Here is a 17,180-nt window from a genome sequence, read left to right on the forward strand (position 1 = left end):
TTTTTTGTAATCAAATTATAATAGCAAAAGGAAAAAGAAATTTGAATGATCAGAGGAAGGGTTGACAATCAAGGTAGTTCACAAACCCTTACATGAAATGTGGCTCATGCAGCCTTGTTCTGCACCTAAAATAGAAAATGTATGACAAGTAGAGAGAACCTTGGATGGAAATTCTGAACCTTAATTAGCCCTGGATTGAATGTCTAAACAAAATATATCTCTCTTGAAATCCCAGAGGCCTTCATCTTTAGATTGTTGAAATTATGATCACAAAGTCAGTGAGTAAATCACTCTGAATTTTTACAAAAGTAGACAATGAACATACTAAGTGTTTCTAACTCTGTAAATCTACAAGTCATAGTTTTTGCTTGGCAACACAGTACAATTTCAGAACTGTAATCAGAGGTTTATGCAAAGAAGGCATGGCAAAACACAGCCACAGTCAATAGGATGATGCCGTTGATATTCACGACGTTTCTCCAAAGTGGCACTTCACTTGTGTCAGTCAGTTTCTTCTTCAATGCTTCCTCTTCCTCCTTGCTCAGTTTGGGTCCTTTTTGCTGATCTAAGCCACAGAACCAGTTGTACGCTTTCCTAAAGCATCCCAATTCTTCTTTACTTTCCTCATTAACTGGAAGGAATAACACACTGGTCATGAAATGTAAGCACAGACCACTGCATGCACTAGAAGATCTCTGTGACTGAGGACATTCCTCTATTTAATACTGCAGCTCTGATTTATCATCATATTTATATGGAAATATTTTAGTACAAGGCAGTGCAAGAATCAAGTTAATTTTGTGTTTTCACAGATCACCTGGAAAAAGAGTGATTTTCTGTATGTTGTAAGTGAACCTTTTGCAGCCTAGAGACGCGGTCTGGTATTAGAGAAGCAAAACATGCTGCAAAGCTTAAACTCCATTTTTTCTATACTTTCTACACTTTTAATTAAAAGACAGATAAAGGAACTTGAGGATATTTATGAAAAGCAAGTTGGTAGCAGAACCAGAAACCCAGCAAAGAGAGCAGGTGTTTTTGCCCAGATGGATGTCTGGCTTTTCTGTTTCATGGTACCTTGCACCAGATCCTCGTTCCTTCAACCCTGGCTACTAACTACTCTTTCCAAGTGAATTCTCGTTTCATTCCAAGTGCTAGAGTTGCATGTCTGCCAGTGTGCACCACCTCTAACCTAAAACATCTCCACTGTTTTAATCCTAGAACTGCTACCTACCTACCTAGACAACAAGATTCTCTCGCTTCAAATCTGATTTACACAACGCTTGATAGATTGATAAAAGGCAGCTTAGTAGCCACTTAAACATGTGGCGTTTGAGGTTCTGTTGTTGTGGGGAGGAAGGATGTCTTTGTATATCAAACATGTTAATGTTTCTTCAAGAAAAAAATAGGGGTACTCATAGTGATAGAATCTATAGATATTTAACAGTTACCTGATTCCTCATCTTTTTCATCAGCTTTGTCCTGCTCATCTGCATCAAGATCAATACGTTCTTCTTTGCTGTTCCGCAAAGACCAGCACAAGCGGTAAAGCTGCCGTGAAACAAAATGAGTTTATAAATCTACAGCCTCACTACACAGAGACAAATCAGTCCGGCCAGCACATGAACAAGCTATAAGACCATGGCACCCCAAATGTCTGTTAAGTCTACGATTATTAGGAGTCACTGAAGATTTGCAACAGATAAATGAAAACTATTTCCCTTACTTTCTTACAAGGACTATATGATGTGGGTAGATGACATTTCAAGAGGTACCGTACCAAGTACCAGTGTTTAAAACTAGTGGTTACATTGAGTTCCATTTCTTGAGAAGCAGGACTGCCATAATACTCACGTGTACATCAGGAATGGGCTTAGTCATGAAGGAGACTGCCAGGATGACGATGGCGGTAACCCCAAACAGAATCATTGCAAAGTAAAGGTAGTGAATCCCGCAGATGATGAACGGGCAGTTGGAAGGGTTCACACAGTTGCCAGTTCCATAGGCAAACTCTGCAATCATTCTGCTGAGCCCAGCCAGCAGCCCAACCATCAGGCCCCAGAAGGCACCCTGCAGACAAAGCGACAGGAGTTACCACAGCGAGTAACTGCAGGTGTGGAAATAAGCTCTAAGCCCTGAGTAGTTGCTGGAGGGAACATGAGGTACTTAAGTGTTATGTTGCCTTTAGCACAGGGGTTTTAACCCAGACACTTTCAGTGACTGTATTTACAGCTCAGTATATTAATACAACTGAAAGCAGCAATGACCAGCAACTCGGAGAAGCAACATGGAGAACACCTTATCCAGTACATGTCTCAAAGTTCACCCGTCTCCACATGATGCTCTCCTTATACAGGACAGGCTCAAGCCACAGACTACACATCCCAAGGGTTCTTCTCATATCTTTTTATCTCTGAGGGCTAAATCCCTGACAGTTCCAGCATGATGAAACCATCTAGCAAGTGTGTGTCATTCCTCCTGAAACATGTGTCTGGTTTATCTTCTAGGGATCTTGTTAGTAATTAGTTAAAAGTTAATGTCAATGTTAATATGGAAGATAAAACGTAGATGTTTTACTGCTAGCATGTATTATTCTAGTCCAAAGTATAAAAGACACACAGGTATGCCTGGGCACAGATTGAAATATGGGAAATTCTGTTTAAACATGATTTTTTTGTTGTTTTCCTGTAAGGGTGATTAAACACTGGAACAGGTTGCCTAGAGACACTGTGGAGTCTTCATCCGGGGTGGTATTCAAAACCCAATTGAACAGGATCTAAGGATCCTGCTGTTAGTCCTGCCTCTGAGCAGCGGGGGTTGGACTAGTCCAGAGGTGCCTTCCAATCTTAACCATTCTCTGAGTTTGTGAAGTCAAAAAACTAATAATGGTAACATAAATCTATAAATCCTGATTAAAAAATATTGCTGGGTTTAAAACCAAAAGTTTTAATTATTCAGTGGTCAAAATTGAAAAAGGGCTTTGGAGTAGGACAAGAGAGTTAATTCAATTTCTGGCAGAAAGAAGAATGGTTCTGAGCAAGAAATGCTGATAAATCTTATAAGTAATTACAATATTAGAGTTTACCTTACGCAAGGCTCCAGTTCTCAGAAGCTTTGATATTTGTCTTCCCTATTTCCCCAAATTTAAAAGGTCGTGTACACAAACCCATGAGGATTATACTGAATTCTTACTCCGGTAAAATTTCAGCTAAAGTCAATGACAGATTTCCACGAAGGGCACAAGGATTTAATCCATTTGTGAGGTTTAGCCATATTGAGATAGGTAATGGAACATCCCTTGTGTGTCAAACGGGCTTTTCTTCCATATACACACAAATAACCACTGAACTGGTCTCAAGACAAAACAGTGAAAAAAGAAGTTTTGGTGATATTCAGAAACCTTCTCTCTCTAGGCTTTCCCATTGAACTTACCCTTCTTGGAGCAAACCTGAGCAACGGGCAAGTGTTGTTATTCCTAGTATTATAGAAAAGAGACTGAATTCCTGAGTATGGAGTTTTCAGAATGTCTGAGACCCCAGTGACCATGACTGGCCTATGCTTCCATCAAAGCCTGTGACAGACCTCCTGCCTCCTGAGCTAAGTACAATATTTCTCAGTTCACTGCTCTACGAATCAAAATCAGTGATTCCCAGACTAGGTCCTAAAACCCATGTCAAACAACGCATGGAACAACAGCATGTTTGTTTTAAAGGACTGTTGACAAAATATATAGTGGTCAAGAGGAAAGTGAAAGGTGATATGTTTGGTAAAGCAGTTTGGTGACCAATATCCTAAAAGATTATTTTCAAATATATCTCCACAAACTACTCATTTGACGCACTCCCTTGGCAAATGGATAGAAAACCTTAGTTTCAGAGCTATCTAGAAATTCCTAGTTGACTCTTTATTTATCAGATTAGCAAAGAATTTTTTTTAAACTCATCTCTGAAATCTCAGGCCGTAGGGTATGGAAACACAGAACCCCTGGGCTGTAGTGGGATTAAAATAAACAGGGAAAAGTTGCTAATAAAAGACATCAAATCAAAAAAACAATTCTCCCAATGCCTAAAAGAACATGCAGCATGCCTGCTTCCTAATTTGTACATACCTGCTCATTGACCCGCTTGCAGAAGATAGCAAGCAGGAAGACAGCAGCAATGGGAGGACCCAGGTAGCTGGTAATTGACTGAATATAATCGAAGAGCTGCCCATTTTGAGCTGACTGCACCACAGGAACCCAGGCAATGCTGATGCCAATTAAAAGTAACATAAATGCCCTGTAAACACAGCCAGATATTCAATTAGTCACCTGCTTAGAAGCATCTAGCAGAAAGAAAAAAACAGCAATTAATCAATAATTGAAATATCCATTTTGTATTTCAACCAGCATAATCAATGATAATGGCCAATTACCGTTGAACAAATAAAAAAAATCCAAGTTGGATATTGTGTCTGTCAACTGTTGGTCAGCATACAGCTAAACATGCAATCAAAATGTAGAAAATCACTTTTTTCCTTTGTTTGTTATGTCTAGAGACAAATCAATAGCAGATCAACTGGAACTAGTTCATTGATGCTGTAGTGTGGTGTAGCAGAAAGCCTGTGAAGATATTTTAAAATAGTTCCCTTTGAACAGCAGTAGGAAGTGTTGAGAATTAGTTTAGCTACCTCATGCACCCCTGTCAATTCAGTTGGAAGCAAGGCTGGGCTCTTTCCAGACGGAAAACAGGGTGGGACGGGTTGTCTGGCCACGGGAGGCCGGTGCTGCCTGCCCGCAGGCTGCCAAGGCAGGATTTCACCCAGGCACCCGCGGGAGTTTTGGAGGCACAGGGTAAGGCTCCTAGAGCTGGCTGGGCCTCTGCAGCTGGGCGAGACTCGGCTGCTCTTACCTTCCAGCTAACATAAGCTCTTTCTCAGATGGTTGTGATCGAATTTTGGTGTAAATGTCCATCGTAAACAAAGTACTCGCACTGTTAAAAATGGAAGTCAGGGAGCTCATGAGGGAGGCCAACATGACTGACAACATCAGACCCCGCAGACCTGAAATACAAAGACATGTGAACTGGGATGAGCATTCAGTGGAAAGTCTCAGTACGTGGCACCATCCATCGTGCTTGTCTGACCCGCTCAAGTCAGGCAGCTGTGTGTCTGGCACATTCAGGTGCCTCCCTGACGTTCTCTTGCAATGCAAGCAGAGTGATGTCTGCTGAGCTTTGGAAAAGCTATTTACAGCACTGATAGGGCAACTCTTGAGCTTTTAGAACATACTTTTGTGAATGCTGTCTGATTAAATGCTGAAATAAAAAGAAAAAATACTAAGCAGACTTTCCCCAACAGTTATAAAAATATTTTCTCTTGTTTGCAGGCAAGTGCTTGCTTGCTGGTGATATATTTGTAAACCAGTTGTTTAGCCAAAAAAAAAAGTTTCTTTTACTGTTCAAAAATCAGAGTAAGCCACTCTTCCAGATGGTATGATCTAATCAACGCAGTATGGGGAAGCACTGCAGTATTTTAATAATACTATGTACAACAGTTATAATACCATGAGGAAGTACTAAAGATATCAGGGAAGGACCATGGTCTGCATATCATAATCTGTCTTTCCAGCCTTATGAACCAGCTTTGTGGTTTTCTACATAAATTTATCTTCGGTGTATCCATAGTCCTCTCCAGAGTGGTGCCTTATTCTCTCACCGAACAGGTGTCCTACAGGACAATGTGTACATAGAATATTTTCTCCTCCCACCTGGGTGGGTTTAGCAGAAGGACTGCAGGTGTATGCCTCCGACTCAGAAATCCTGGCAGAGACAGTTTTTTATGAATCATTGGCAAAGTAGGTTATTTTTTACCTCCACAGAAAGGGAGCCCAATTACCGTTTCATCACCCAGTATTTGCCAGCTGAGAGCTGACAGTGTCAGCATGTAGCTATTCTGCACCTACAGCTACAACTGATAGGGACTACCCCTTTGATTACCAGTACACAGTTCTAGCAAGAATTTTTGACCTAAATCTGGAGTTTGGCCTCCCTCTATCACCTGTTTTTACAGCCTGGCAGCCTCACCTTTCCTAAAACAAACAAACAAACAAATACAGACAGTGTCTTACCATTTGGCATAAGCTCCACTACCATTTTTGGATAAGCAATATTTGTACAGCCAACAGCAGTGCCACAGTACTGCTGGCAGACTTCAGGCACGACACAAGCCACCACATCTGAGGAGAGGATAACAAGACAGGGTTAGACAAGGTTGTATAAACAACAGATTGCTCACAAATTAATTAATTGCTTCTAAAATTTGTCTATGTGTTGAACTGATGGACTGACATGCTTGATATCATCCTTGGTCTGCTGGCAGGGAAAGAGAGCAAGTACAAAAACAAGCAGAGGAACACTCAGACCCCTCCCTCCAGCCTGAACATCTCTCCTCTGCCTGCTTTAAACACGCTGATGGTCAGAGGGAGGTTGGAGTTTCCCCCACGCTGCGCTCAGGGCTGTCCATGCCCAGAATAGTACTGTCTGCGACTGATGGCCCTCTTCCTCGGATTGCCATCAGATTATCAGTCCTGGACAGCATTTTCCACTCATTCAGCCAGAGTGGGGCTGTGACAAACAGACAGCTGGGGAGGGACACTGTGGAATTTCTCTCCCCTAAAATGGAGAGCAATAGCATTAGCAGAAACCTGAGATCAGGGAAAAGGGAAGACCTGTGACTCCTTACAGTGTATGTGCCTGCACAATCTAACAGGTGTTTTGGAAGGGACAGAGAACAGGACATTGAGAGAGATTGGCAGTGACACATGGGCAGCAAGAAGAAATTTGCATTTCTGTATACATACACGTACCTGTGTACAAAATTCGGCTGATCATTCCAGGCATCACTATAATAAACATGGGCAAGAGTTTCAGGTATCCACACATGATACAACCAGCCTTCACATGGGACATGTTCTTGCCAGAGAGACATCTCTGGACAATAACCTGTCAATGAGACACAGCAAGTATGTGTGACAACCAAGAATAGCATTGCCATGAACACACCATGCCAGGTTCTGGATGCAAGGTAGTTCTTAACCTCTGTGATAGTGAAAGAGCCTATTTAAAATTTCTGTCACTAGGAAAAACAAAAATGACATGAAAATCAAAAGATATATTTGAAATAAGTAAAGGAAACTATCATTTATCCAGTGTATGTTTAAGAGTATGTTTCTCACAAGATGTTCTTAAAGCAGATAGACTAAAAAGCCAAAAAGGAATAAAATATTTACATGAGCAATAGATACAATTACATCTGGGGTTTTTTTCATTTGTTTACATATTGTGAATATTGTCTTTCTCACAATTCAGAATGCAGACAAATCACTTGCTAGAGACTGGACACATTCTCACATCACAGTTGCAGGAGCACATTTTCCTCTACTCATGTCAGTGTGATCTCTTGGGGAAACTGGACAGTAGGTTTTAGGGAGAAGAAAGGAGGCCTGGGGAAGACTCTCCAGACTGAAAGACCTGATATTTAAAGGACATCCTCCCTGGACTGGGTATGCAAAGGTGAAAGCCGCACAAATAGGAAACAAAATCAGATTACTGAATGGTGAATCATATCTAGTCCCAGACTAACAAGAATCATTGGATACATGGTTTCCTAAATTCACATTACAAACTCTCTGTTTTTTTACTTATGGTCACACACAAAAAATGAGAAAGGAATTACAGACAGTATCTGCTGGGCACAGTGCAGAAGGACTGAAAGAACATCCGTTCCATTTTCTCACATGCGGGAAGGGTTTAGAAACCAGAAACTGAGAAGTGACTGATCAGTCTTGAAATAACTGCCATTTCTGTGACCCAGCTTTGAATTACAATGGGGGAAGTATACCCCTAGATCACACCAGACTGCAGAGTTCTGTGTTCAGCATTTCCAAGGCTTATGGCTTCCACATTACCTGATCTGTGCACCAGTACCACAAAGCAAGGATGCTCAAACCAAAGACGAGTCCTGGCCATGGCAGATCTCCAGTGACGGCATCTCGGAAGATGTGAAAGGAATCCTTCCGAGGAGTGTAGCACTCGGCCTTAATCGTAGTATTCCCATAGGAGATATTGGATGGAATTGCTTCCATGTACTTCTGCATGAAAGCATCATACCCTCCTACTTCAGCAAATGCTGAAAAACAGAAAGTAAAAGTAGCAATAAAGTATTCAGTACTGAAATCTCAAATAGAGCAGAGAATGTGAGGGGTAAAACCTCCTCAATATGGATGTAAAAGACCCCTAGCCAGTGTACATCAGCTTCTTAGAAAACAGTATACAGCGTTTTGTGAGTATTCACACCAAAGTGACCTTTCTATTTAGGTTTCTGTATAGCCTGCAAATGTTGGTTTAGGCTCCACATCTCTTATACGTGCCTTGCCAAGAAGTGGAATGAAGATACATTATTTCCACACAGGGTTAACCTAGGGAGCACCTACGGCAGGGTCTTACCAGGTTAGGTCAGCCTGAAGTTATTTCTGTGATAACAATGGTGGGATAATTACATTTCAGTGAAAGACCTAGCTAGAGGAAAACCAGGTGCTGAGTAACTAGAAAGATAAGGAAAGGACACTACAGATTCATGGAATCTTATCACTACTTCTTTCTTTCTTATGACCTCTTCCTATTAATACTGTTTAACAGTATGGTTTCTACTTTAAAATGCATATGGGCTTCCAAACACAGGCATTGTCCCATTCATAAACATTCAGTTCATATCTTTTGTCCAGCTGGCAATATAATGACAGCTGTAGATCAACTACAAGGCTTACTTAAAACATTAAAATGTTTGGGTTGTTTTAACAAAAGCTACCAGCTAGAAACAAGATAAAAATGTGCAACATGACCAACAACTCTCCACTTTGAATTGGAAATTTCATGCATTAACATCTGAATATCTACGAAATTATAATCTTCTTGAAACAAGATGCTCTCTGAACTTCTCAAGAACATCATCATCATCACCTGCAAACATCTCCGCTTTTACTTTGTTAGCCATCATGAGTCCTGTTCTATCATGGGGTGCTGTATTACCTTACACATTCACCTGTGCTTTGGAGATGGAGCGATCTCAGAGACTAAAGGGCTTGGCAGCATGTTTATTTTCATTCCTGATAAACAGGTATATGAACCAAAATATGCTGGTTAAGATAACGATTCCACATTGCAGGGTCTGTTTCCACAGCCACCATGGGACTTGTGGTTGACCTGGTTACCCAGAATATGGAGAATGCTGAGGTACTCAGTGACTTTTTTTGCCTCAGTCTTCACCAGCAGGGGCTCCAGCCACACCACCCAAGACACAAAAGGCAAAGGCAGGGACTGGGAGAAGGAAGAACCACCCACTGTAGAAAAAGATCAGGTTTGAGACCATCTAAGGAAGCTGAAGGTGCATAAGTCCAAGGGACCTGATGAGATGGATCTGCAGATCCTGAGGGAACTGGCAGATGAAGTGACTAAGCCACTATCCATCATATTTGAGAAGCTGTGGCAGTCTCACGAAGTTCCCACTGACTGAAAAGGGGGAAATATAACCCCCATTTTTAAAAGGGGAAATAAAGAGGACCTGGAGAACCACTGGCCAGTCAGTCTCACCTCTGTGACCAGTAAGATCATGAAGTGAATCCTCCTGGAAGCTCTGCTAGAGCACATGGAAAATGAGGTGATTGGTGACAGCCAACATGGTTTCACTAAGGACAAATCATGCCTGATGAATTTGGTGACCTTTATGGTGGGGTTACAGCAACCGACTCTCATCTACCTGGACTTGTGCAAAGCTTTTGACACTGTCCTGCACAACATCCTTGTCTCTAAACTGGAGAGATGTGGATGTGATGGATGGAGCACTCGGTGGATCAGGAACTGACTGGATGGTTGCACTCAAAGAGTGGAGAGCAGTGACGAGTGACGTTCCTCAGGGGTTGGTGTTGGGACTGGCACCGATCAACATCTTTGTTGGTGACACAGACAGTGGGATCGAGGCACCCTCAGCAGTTTGCCAACGACACCGAGCTGTGTGGGGCGGTCACACGCTGGAGGGAGGGGATGTGCCATCCAGAGGGACCTGGACAGGCTGGAGAGGTGGGGCCGTGCCAACCTCATGGAGTTCAACAAGGCCAAGTGCAGGGTCCCGCCCATGGGTCGGGGCAATGCCAAGCACAGACACAGGCTGGGCGAGGAGTGGGTGGAGAGCAGCCCTGCGGAGAAGGGCTTGGGGGTATTGGTGGATGGAAAACTGCCTGTGAGCCAGCAACGTGCGCTCGCAGCCCAGAAAGCCAACCGTGTCCTGGGCTGCACCCAGAGCAGGGTGGGCAGCAGGGCGAGGGAGGGGATTCGCCCCCTCTGCTCTGCTCTGGTGAGACCCCACCTGGAGTCCTGTGTCCAGCTCTGGGGGCACCAACATCAGAAGGACTCGGACCTGGGCAACCTGGGCTAGTGGAAGGTGTCCCTGCCCAGGGCAGGGGGTTGGCACGAGATGATCTTTGAGGCCTCTTTCAACCCAAAGGAAGACAAAAAGAACAAAAAATAATTTCCAGTTTAATTCATCTGATTTACTTACCAAATCCCATGAGAATAAAGGATCCCACTACCATGATAAATGTTTGTAAGGTGTCTGTGTAAATCACAGCTGCAAGACCACCTAATGGCAAAGAAAATTCAAGGCAAACAGGTTAGCCCCTGTGTAAATGCCTCAGTTGGAAATCTTTTTTTTTTTTTTTCACTTCTCTCGCCACCTCTCAAGACCACTGTAAATCACTCCCCTTTGAGGTTTTCATTTCTCCTCTCTTACCCACCTCCCCTATTCTCTTTTTTCTGGCTTCTCTATCATTTAATTTATCAGACTGCTTTGCAAACTCACCTGTGATGGTGTAAAGAGCAGTAATAGCAAGCAGAATAATTATGGCCAAATAAAGATTCAGCCCTATGGCCAGCTGTATAAATACAGCTCCAGAGAATATGTCTGCCTATAAAAGAAAAAATTACAGATTAAGCAATGTTTAAATTCATGATGATGGCACATTTCACATTCATGACGCAGGTACTGAAATACACAACTCCCCCCCCCTTATAGCACTGCACACGCACCAAAAAAAAAAAAAATCAGAAAGAAAATAGAGGCCATTTTAGGACAAGTGCCAGTCTCCTCTCAGTGCCATGCTGCTTTCAGCACAAGAATTCTAACACCTCTCAAGGAATACCCAGGTCTTTTTCAATGGATCATTTTAGGTAGACAGAGTCCCCTCACTACTCTGTTCTTACATACTGAAAGAGATTAATAACAAATTAGTTAAAGCTCAGGTTACACTTGCTACTATGTGCAGGGATAGACTCTGTGACACCTACAAGGCATGGCATGGTTCTCTTCATTTAATGCTGATCTATAAATCTCTTACTTTTTCTTCACTGCTTGCATACATGTGGTATAGCTAGTCTTGCTGGTTCAGGACAAATGGTGATTAAAGGCAAACATCTTGTATTATCTCTATTTTTAAGTTCCTGTCAGAATAATTGACATCAGTTGGCTAACAGAAGAGACCTTTAGCTCTTGCGTAAGACAGGAATTATTCAGGTTTCAGAGTTACACTCTGGGATTTTAACCACACTAATCAGTTCCTGATTTAGAGATCATTTGCATCAATGTTATTTATCCAAGTTTGCAATCAGAATAATCTACCCCAGTGCACTTGTAATGCATCACTGTAAATGATGCTTTCATTAGAGGTTTACATCTGTACCTGTCCTTGCTCCCGTCTCCAGTCCCACCTGCAGCCCCCCAACACCATCTATATGGGGATTCCTGTCATTTAACAATTCTGCTCCCAGGGGCATTCAGCAGGCTCGGGAGCTGCAAAATGATGCAGGAACTGCCCATGTGCAGGGTCTGAGAAATAAAGATAACCACCATTACACGTGCCCTGGGGTAAAGCAGGGCCGCTGCGAGGCGGCACTCGCTGGAGGAGCAGGAGGTTGCTCAGGCCAGGCTGGGGGACAGCCCCAGCCTCTGATCACGGGAGAGGCACTCGCACCACTTCTGTCGTCGGCTGGGCCGAGGGAAGGCAGGGCAGGTACACTAATAAGCAGTTACGCAGTCTGGCAAGCTGGGAGATGCCAGATGAAGAAACTTTCTTCATTCCGAAGACACTGAAACCAAGACTGCAGGGTATGAGCTCACCCTTGGTTCTCTCTGGAGAATGAGGAAGATGGATGGAAGATGGATGGATCTCTGCAGCAAGAGGTCCTCCAACCCTCCCTACTGCCCCGACATGAAGCAGTGTGAATCACAGCAGAGGTCCCACCCTCCCAACTCTGCCTCTAGAGCAGCTTGAGATGATTTGATTCCTTACAGGTTTTAGTTTGGAACTGCAGACCAGGACATTTAGCCCTTAACCCCAGTGGCAGTTAGACCATACCCTTTGTCCTTTCTCTCTATGGGAATATTTTTTGCCTACCTTTTCACACCACTGACCAGCTTATGTCCCAGATCTTTCTTTTATTGCTCTTGGCTTTAGTTTAGCCTACATAGCATTAAATATTAATGCTCCTAAAATGACCCCCAGAAAGAAATGTATAGTTAATTATTTAGCATCCTGAGCAATACATCAGCTTCTTTGAACTGCTGAGTTACCTTCCAACTTCAGTGCTCCTCCCTCCCAATTAGATTATTTCCTTTCAATATTTCCTTGTTTCTCCATTAATATTTTATGGGCACTATTTAATCCTTATCTCTAATAGAGTAAATCTTTCCTTTGAATTCCAAACTATCTCTCCAAAGCCATCCACAGATCATGCAGGAACAACTGGCAGAACACATACCAACTGAGTGAATCCAGCTGCCATGTTCCTGTGGGAGTCAGGGCAGTGGCACATACTCTTTACCCCCCTACATCATGCAGTCCTAAGAGGAGGTTATCCTTCTACCTCCTCTTCCCTCCGGGTAAGTCTATACCCACACATTTACTCCTGAAATTATGCCCAATGAATGTAAAGAAAATGCTGTAATACATTTATAAATTTCAGTTTACAATTTCTGATTTCTTCAAAAACATTCAGGTCTTAATTCCCTTTTGTCTTGTCATATTTAGTCAATTACTCTCCATCAAATTTTATTTTTACTAGGTCATTTTCTTTGGCATCCTGACCAATATCAGCAACAGTAGTGGCTGATGAGCTCATTACAAACCTAGACTCTGAGAGGTGCTATAGGCATTACTCACAAAGTACTGCATGCTTAGGAAGCTTGTACAGGTGAGGGTCCTGTACAACAGAAATACTTTGGGCTTGAAAATCACATGTGTTCTGATCCCAAAGATCAACACCTTGCAGCATGGCCTTAGCTGGCAATTGTCTGGCAAGTGGCTGATTAGCCACACAACCAGGTGAGAAATCAATAAAAAAATACAGAAAATGTTCAGGAAAAGAGAGAAATTGTAACAACCTTGTACAGAGGTGTGCAAAGGGAATCTAATCATCCCAGGGTGGTGGGCACTGTGCCAGGAATTACATGACCTGACGTATTATATTATTGTCATGGTTTAAACCCAGCCAGCAGCCAAACACCACACAGCCACACACTCACCCTCCCCTGCCCCAGGGGGTGGGGGAGAGAATTGGAGGAGTAAAGGTAGGGAGACTCATAGGTTGAGGTAAAGTTAATTTGATAATCGAAATAAAATAAAATTAAATTAAAATAATCATTATAATAGTAATAATAGAATATACAAACAAGTGATGCCCAATGCAATTGCTCACCACCTGCTGACCAAAGCCCAGCCTATTCCCAGCTAATGATCCCAGAGGAAAGAAAATCCCAAAACTGCAGTCCAAGAAGAGAAAGAGCCCCAGGTTCCCAGCCTATCCTCATCTATATACTGAGCATGATGTTGCATGATACAGAATATTCCATTGGCCAGTTTGGATCCAATGCTCTGGCTGTGTTCCCTCCCATCTTCTTGTGCACCTGCCCACAGGCAGGACATGGGGAGTTGAAAAATTCTTGATTTCTTAGCAACAACTGAAAATATCAGTATACTATCAGCATTCATCTCATACCAAATCCCATGCTGAATCCAAAACACAGCACTATTCTAGCTACTAAGAAGAAAAATTAACTCTATCCCAGTCAAAACCAGAACAATTGTCCATTGGAAAGCATTGTAATAATTACATTATTAAGAACATTAGATAATATTTTAACACATCAAGGAAACAGCACACGAAATAACTACACCAGAAACAAGATGCCACTGTTCTACAAGGATAAGCAGCAGTATCACTTCTAGTCAGACTGATAGGTGTGACTGCCCATTAAGGGCAGGGCAGAAACCCATCCTTCTATATCAAATCTCAATAAGCCTCAAAGATCACAAGGGAGTGTTTGTAAAGGCAGCAGTCAAGGAAGTAAAATGCAAATTGCCAAGCCAGCTATGGCATGGATTGTCAACACATGGGTATGTTTGGGTATACAACGTGCATCCGGAAAGAGAGACCTGTGATAGCTTCACGTAGCATGCATAGCTCTACACAGCACAAAGAAATTATCTACAGGCCAGGATGGAAGAGCCTTTCCCTTTCTGCTTCTGGAGCTGGTTCATTTGGAGACAGTCTGGGCATGGTGTGGCATAGCATGGTATAGAAAAACCTACTCTGATCTCCTCTGAGAGTACCTGAAACCTTCAAGGACTTTGTTCTGCCTACTCTGAATAAGATCCATCAATAAAGATTCTAGGCATCTAGGCAAATCCTGCCCTACTGAATATAGTGACATAGGACAACAATGCAGAAGACATGTTTGTACATTTGTGCATGGGACAGACACTGTCAGACCTGTTCTGGGCAAATGAGGGAAAGAAGAAATGATTAGAGAAACTTGTGCACTGAATTTTTCCCCTGCAAAGCACAGGGGGAAAATCTCCATGCCAATTCCCCACATACATCTGGATTAATTGGGTTGATGGGAAGCTGGGATGGGCCACTGGTGGAGCAGGGCCTGAGCAATCTGCTGCTGTATAGATCTCTTGATAATTTCTTTGCTCCTAATAAGAGAGGACCACAAGAGCAGGAGAAGGTGCTTCCGCCTCACACCACACTGGAAGCTTAAACCTGTCATGCCTGGAAGCAAGACACTCCAACTGAAATGGGGTGAAATCCCATGACCAGATCTTTAGGCATGATAGAGGATGGAAATAAAAGATAGACAGTAAATTCAGAACCTATGTAACACCTTGATGAGCTCGTTACAAACATGTGTTGCAGAATAGGACTGTGAGTCATCCGACTGGAAGAGTTTCTCAGCTGCTAGAGCTGCCAGAACTCTGTGTCATACCTGGGTTTTCTGATTATGGCAGTTAAGCACAACAACAGCAAATTAACTAATCCTTTTGAAATATATGGAAATCCAACTCTGAAGGCCAGCTCCACAGTACCACCCTGTTTAATTTATAACCTTTCTAAGGATCAGTTATCGTCAAGATGTGAGAATGAGAGCAAAAGGCCAATCTTTTAGCTTAAATTGCACTATTATCACTCAGCTCCCATTCAGAGGGCAAAGAGTAATCTGCCATGGCAACTTCTGCAAAACAACAGATTGAGGTATGCCTGAACTGTGGACTTCTTTAGAGGCTAGATAGTTTCGAGATATATGGAAAATACCAGCTCCATTCACTACTCCACGGCAACAGCAACACAACCACTTGATACGCTTGCCCATTAAAAGAATGTCTCCTCTTCCCTCCTTTCACCTCAGTTGTTATAATTTTCCTCCCAGGCATTTCCTCCTTCCTTATTTTCTAATTCCTATTATTCTCTTTTTCTCCATAGCCCTCTTGCTTTATTCCCTCATCTCTGTTACTGATGGATGTTCACCAGAGGATGCCAAAACAGATAAATATGAAGTCTGGGGACAAAAATTCCTTGCTACATGTTTCACGGATCCCTAGGGTAATAGACTGTCTTCCTTCACTCTGACATGTTCTAGAGGAAAGCATAAGTAGAAGTAAACCTTAAAACCTAAAAAAGAAAGAGAAAGCACAACAAGCATCAAGGGACATTGTCAGGAAGGAAAAAACTAATTGCAGAACAGATCTGAATAGACAATCTCACTAGATAAAGAAAACACAAAATTGTATTTTGAGAGTTCTTAATTCAACCAAGGGCTCCAAATCAGAAGCAAATGACCAGTTGTGTGAGCAATATTGTAAGTGGGAGTTTCTTTTGTTTAGATCAATGTATGATGGAAGAAATGCTGTAAAAGTTTTACTTACTGAGATCTTTGTGAAAATATACAGGATCAGAGAAAGAACTGACAGGTAGACCTGAATCCGTTTCCCACCAAAACGCTTCCTCAGATACTCTGGCATTGTCACCACCTGTGGGGAGTAGAGGAGGTTTCAGATAATGGGGAATAGATACAAAGCAAATTAGGGGAATTTTTTTTGCTACTCTGATACTGTAAGAATGGAGTGCAAAGGGAGAGGAGCTGCAAATGCAATTGCAAGGAAGAGCAGCTCCAGAAATCAAAGGAGAATGAGGAGAGAGTACCAAGTACTTCTCAGCTCAGGTCTCAGAACAGAGAATCCTCGCTTTTCAAAATTACACAGGCATAACATAGCATGGTTCTGGCACATTCAGATCAGGTGCCATTCATAATGGCTTGGCAATATTCAAGACCTGATCCACAAACATGAGCAGCAAAGAAAAGCATAACGTACTGGTTTGACTTACCCCAGCTTTGACGTAGATGGGTACAAAAAGCCATCCTAGAACAACCACAAGTATCAGAGCCTGCAGGCAAGACAAGATCAGCTGAATGAGCCTTCTCTCTCTAGATAGCACTCCCAAAGAGCAGTTATCAGACCCAACAGCAGCTAGAGACCGCTGAAACCACATAAATGTGGGTACTGCAGGCGTGGTGGGAAGGAACTGCTCTGTCTGCCGATTTACAGTTGAAAATTTGGGAATGACATCTTGACCAAAAAATTTGTCAGGTATTACGCAGCCTGGATTTCATGCTAGATGTCCCAGAGAAGCACACATGTTAATAATACATTTTATAGAAAACCAGCTGATTTCTGCTCACAGGATTGGCCTCTAGTATCAAAGCACCACTCCACTAGCCACACCAGATTACCCTAGCCCTCTCCAGAGCAGGCCCAG

At 42.6% G+C, this 17,180-nt stretch overlaps 1 protein-coding gene across 3 annotated transcripts in view; it reads right to left on the reverse strand.

Annotated features, from left to right (window-relative positions):
* Window positions 1-407: 407 nt before the first annotated feature.
* The window catches only part of SLC5A1 (solute carrier family 5 member 1), a 29,367-nt gene continuing 12,594 nt past the window's right edge, over window positions 408-17,180 (reverse strand). Inside the window, exons 4-15 of one of the 3 annotated variants that reach the window (XM_074920883.1) lie at window positions 16,749-16,808; window positions 16,289-16,393; window positions 10,888-10,993; window positions 10,588-10,668; window positions 7,943-8,163; window positions 6,842-6,977; window positions 6,104-6,211; window positions 4,887-5,037; window positions 4,106-4,274; window positions 1,852-2,067; window positions 1,449-1,548; window positions 408-631 (exon numbers count right to left, since the gene is read on the reverse strand). In XM_074920883.1, coding sequence (XP_074776984.1) covers window positions 408-631; window positions 1,449-1,548; window positions 1,852-2,067; window positions 4,106-4,274; window positions 4,887-5,037; window positions 6,104-6,211; window positions 6,842-6,977; window positions 7,943-8,163; window positions 10,588-10,668; window positions 10,888-10,993; window positions 16,289-16,393; window positions 16,749-16,808 — 1,677 coding nt within the window. Of the gene's footprint in view, window positions 632-1,442; window positions 1,549-1,851; window positions 2,068-4,105; window positions 4,275-4,886; window positions 5,038-6,103; window positions 6,212-6,841; window positions 6,978-7,942; window positions 8,164-10,587; window positions 10,669-10,887; window positions 10,994-16,288; window positions 16,394-16,748; window positions 16,809-17,180 lie in introns of all 3 variants that reach the window. The other 2 variants (XM_074920882.1, XM_074920884.1) reach the window with 2 other exon arrangements.

Source organism: Athene noctua, chromosome 17 (genome assembly GCF_965140245.1).
Source record: "Athene noctua chromosome 17, bAthNoc1.hap1.1, whole genome shotgun sequence".
In the NCBI taxonomy this organism is placed as follows: domain Eukaryota; kingdom Metazoa; phylum Chordata; class Aves; order Strigiformes; family Strigidae; genus Athene; species Athene noctua.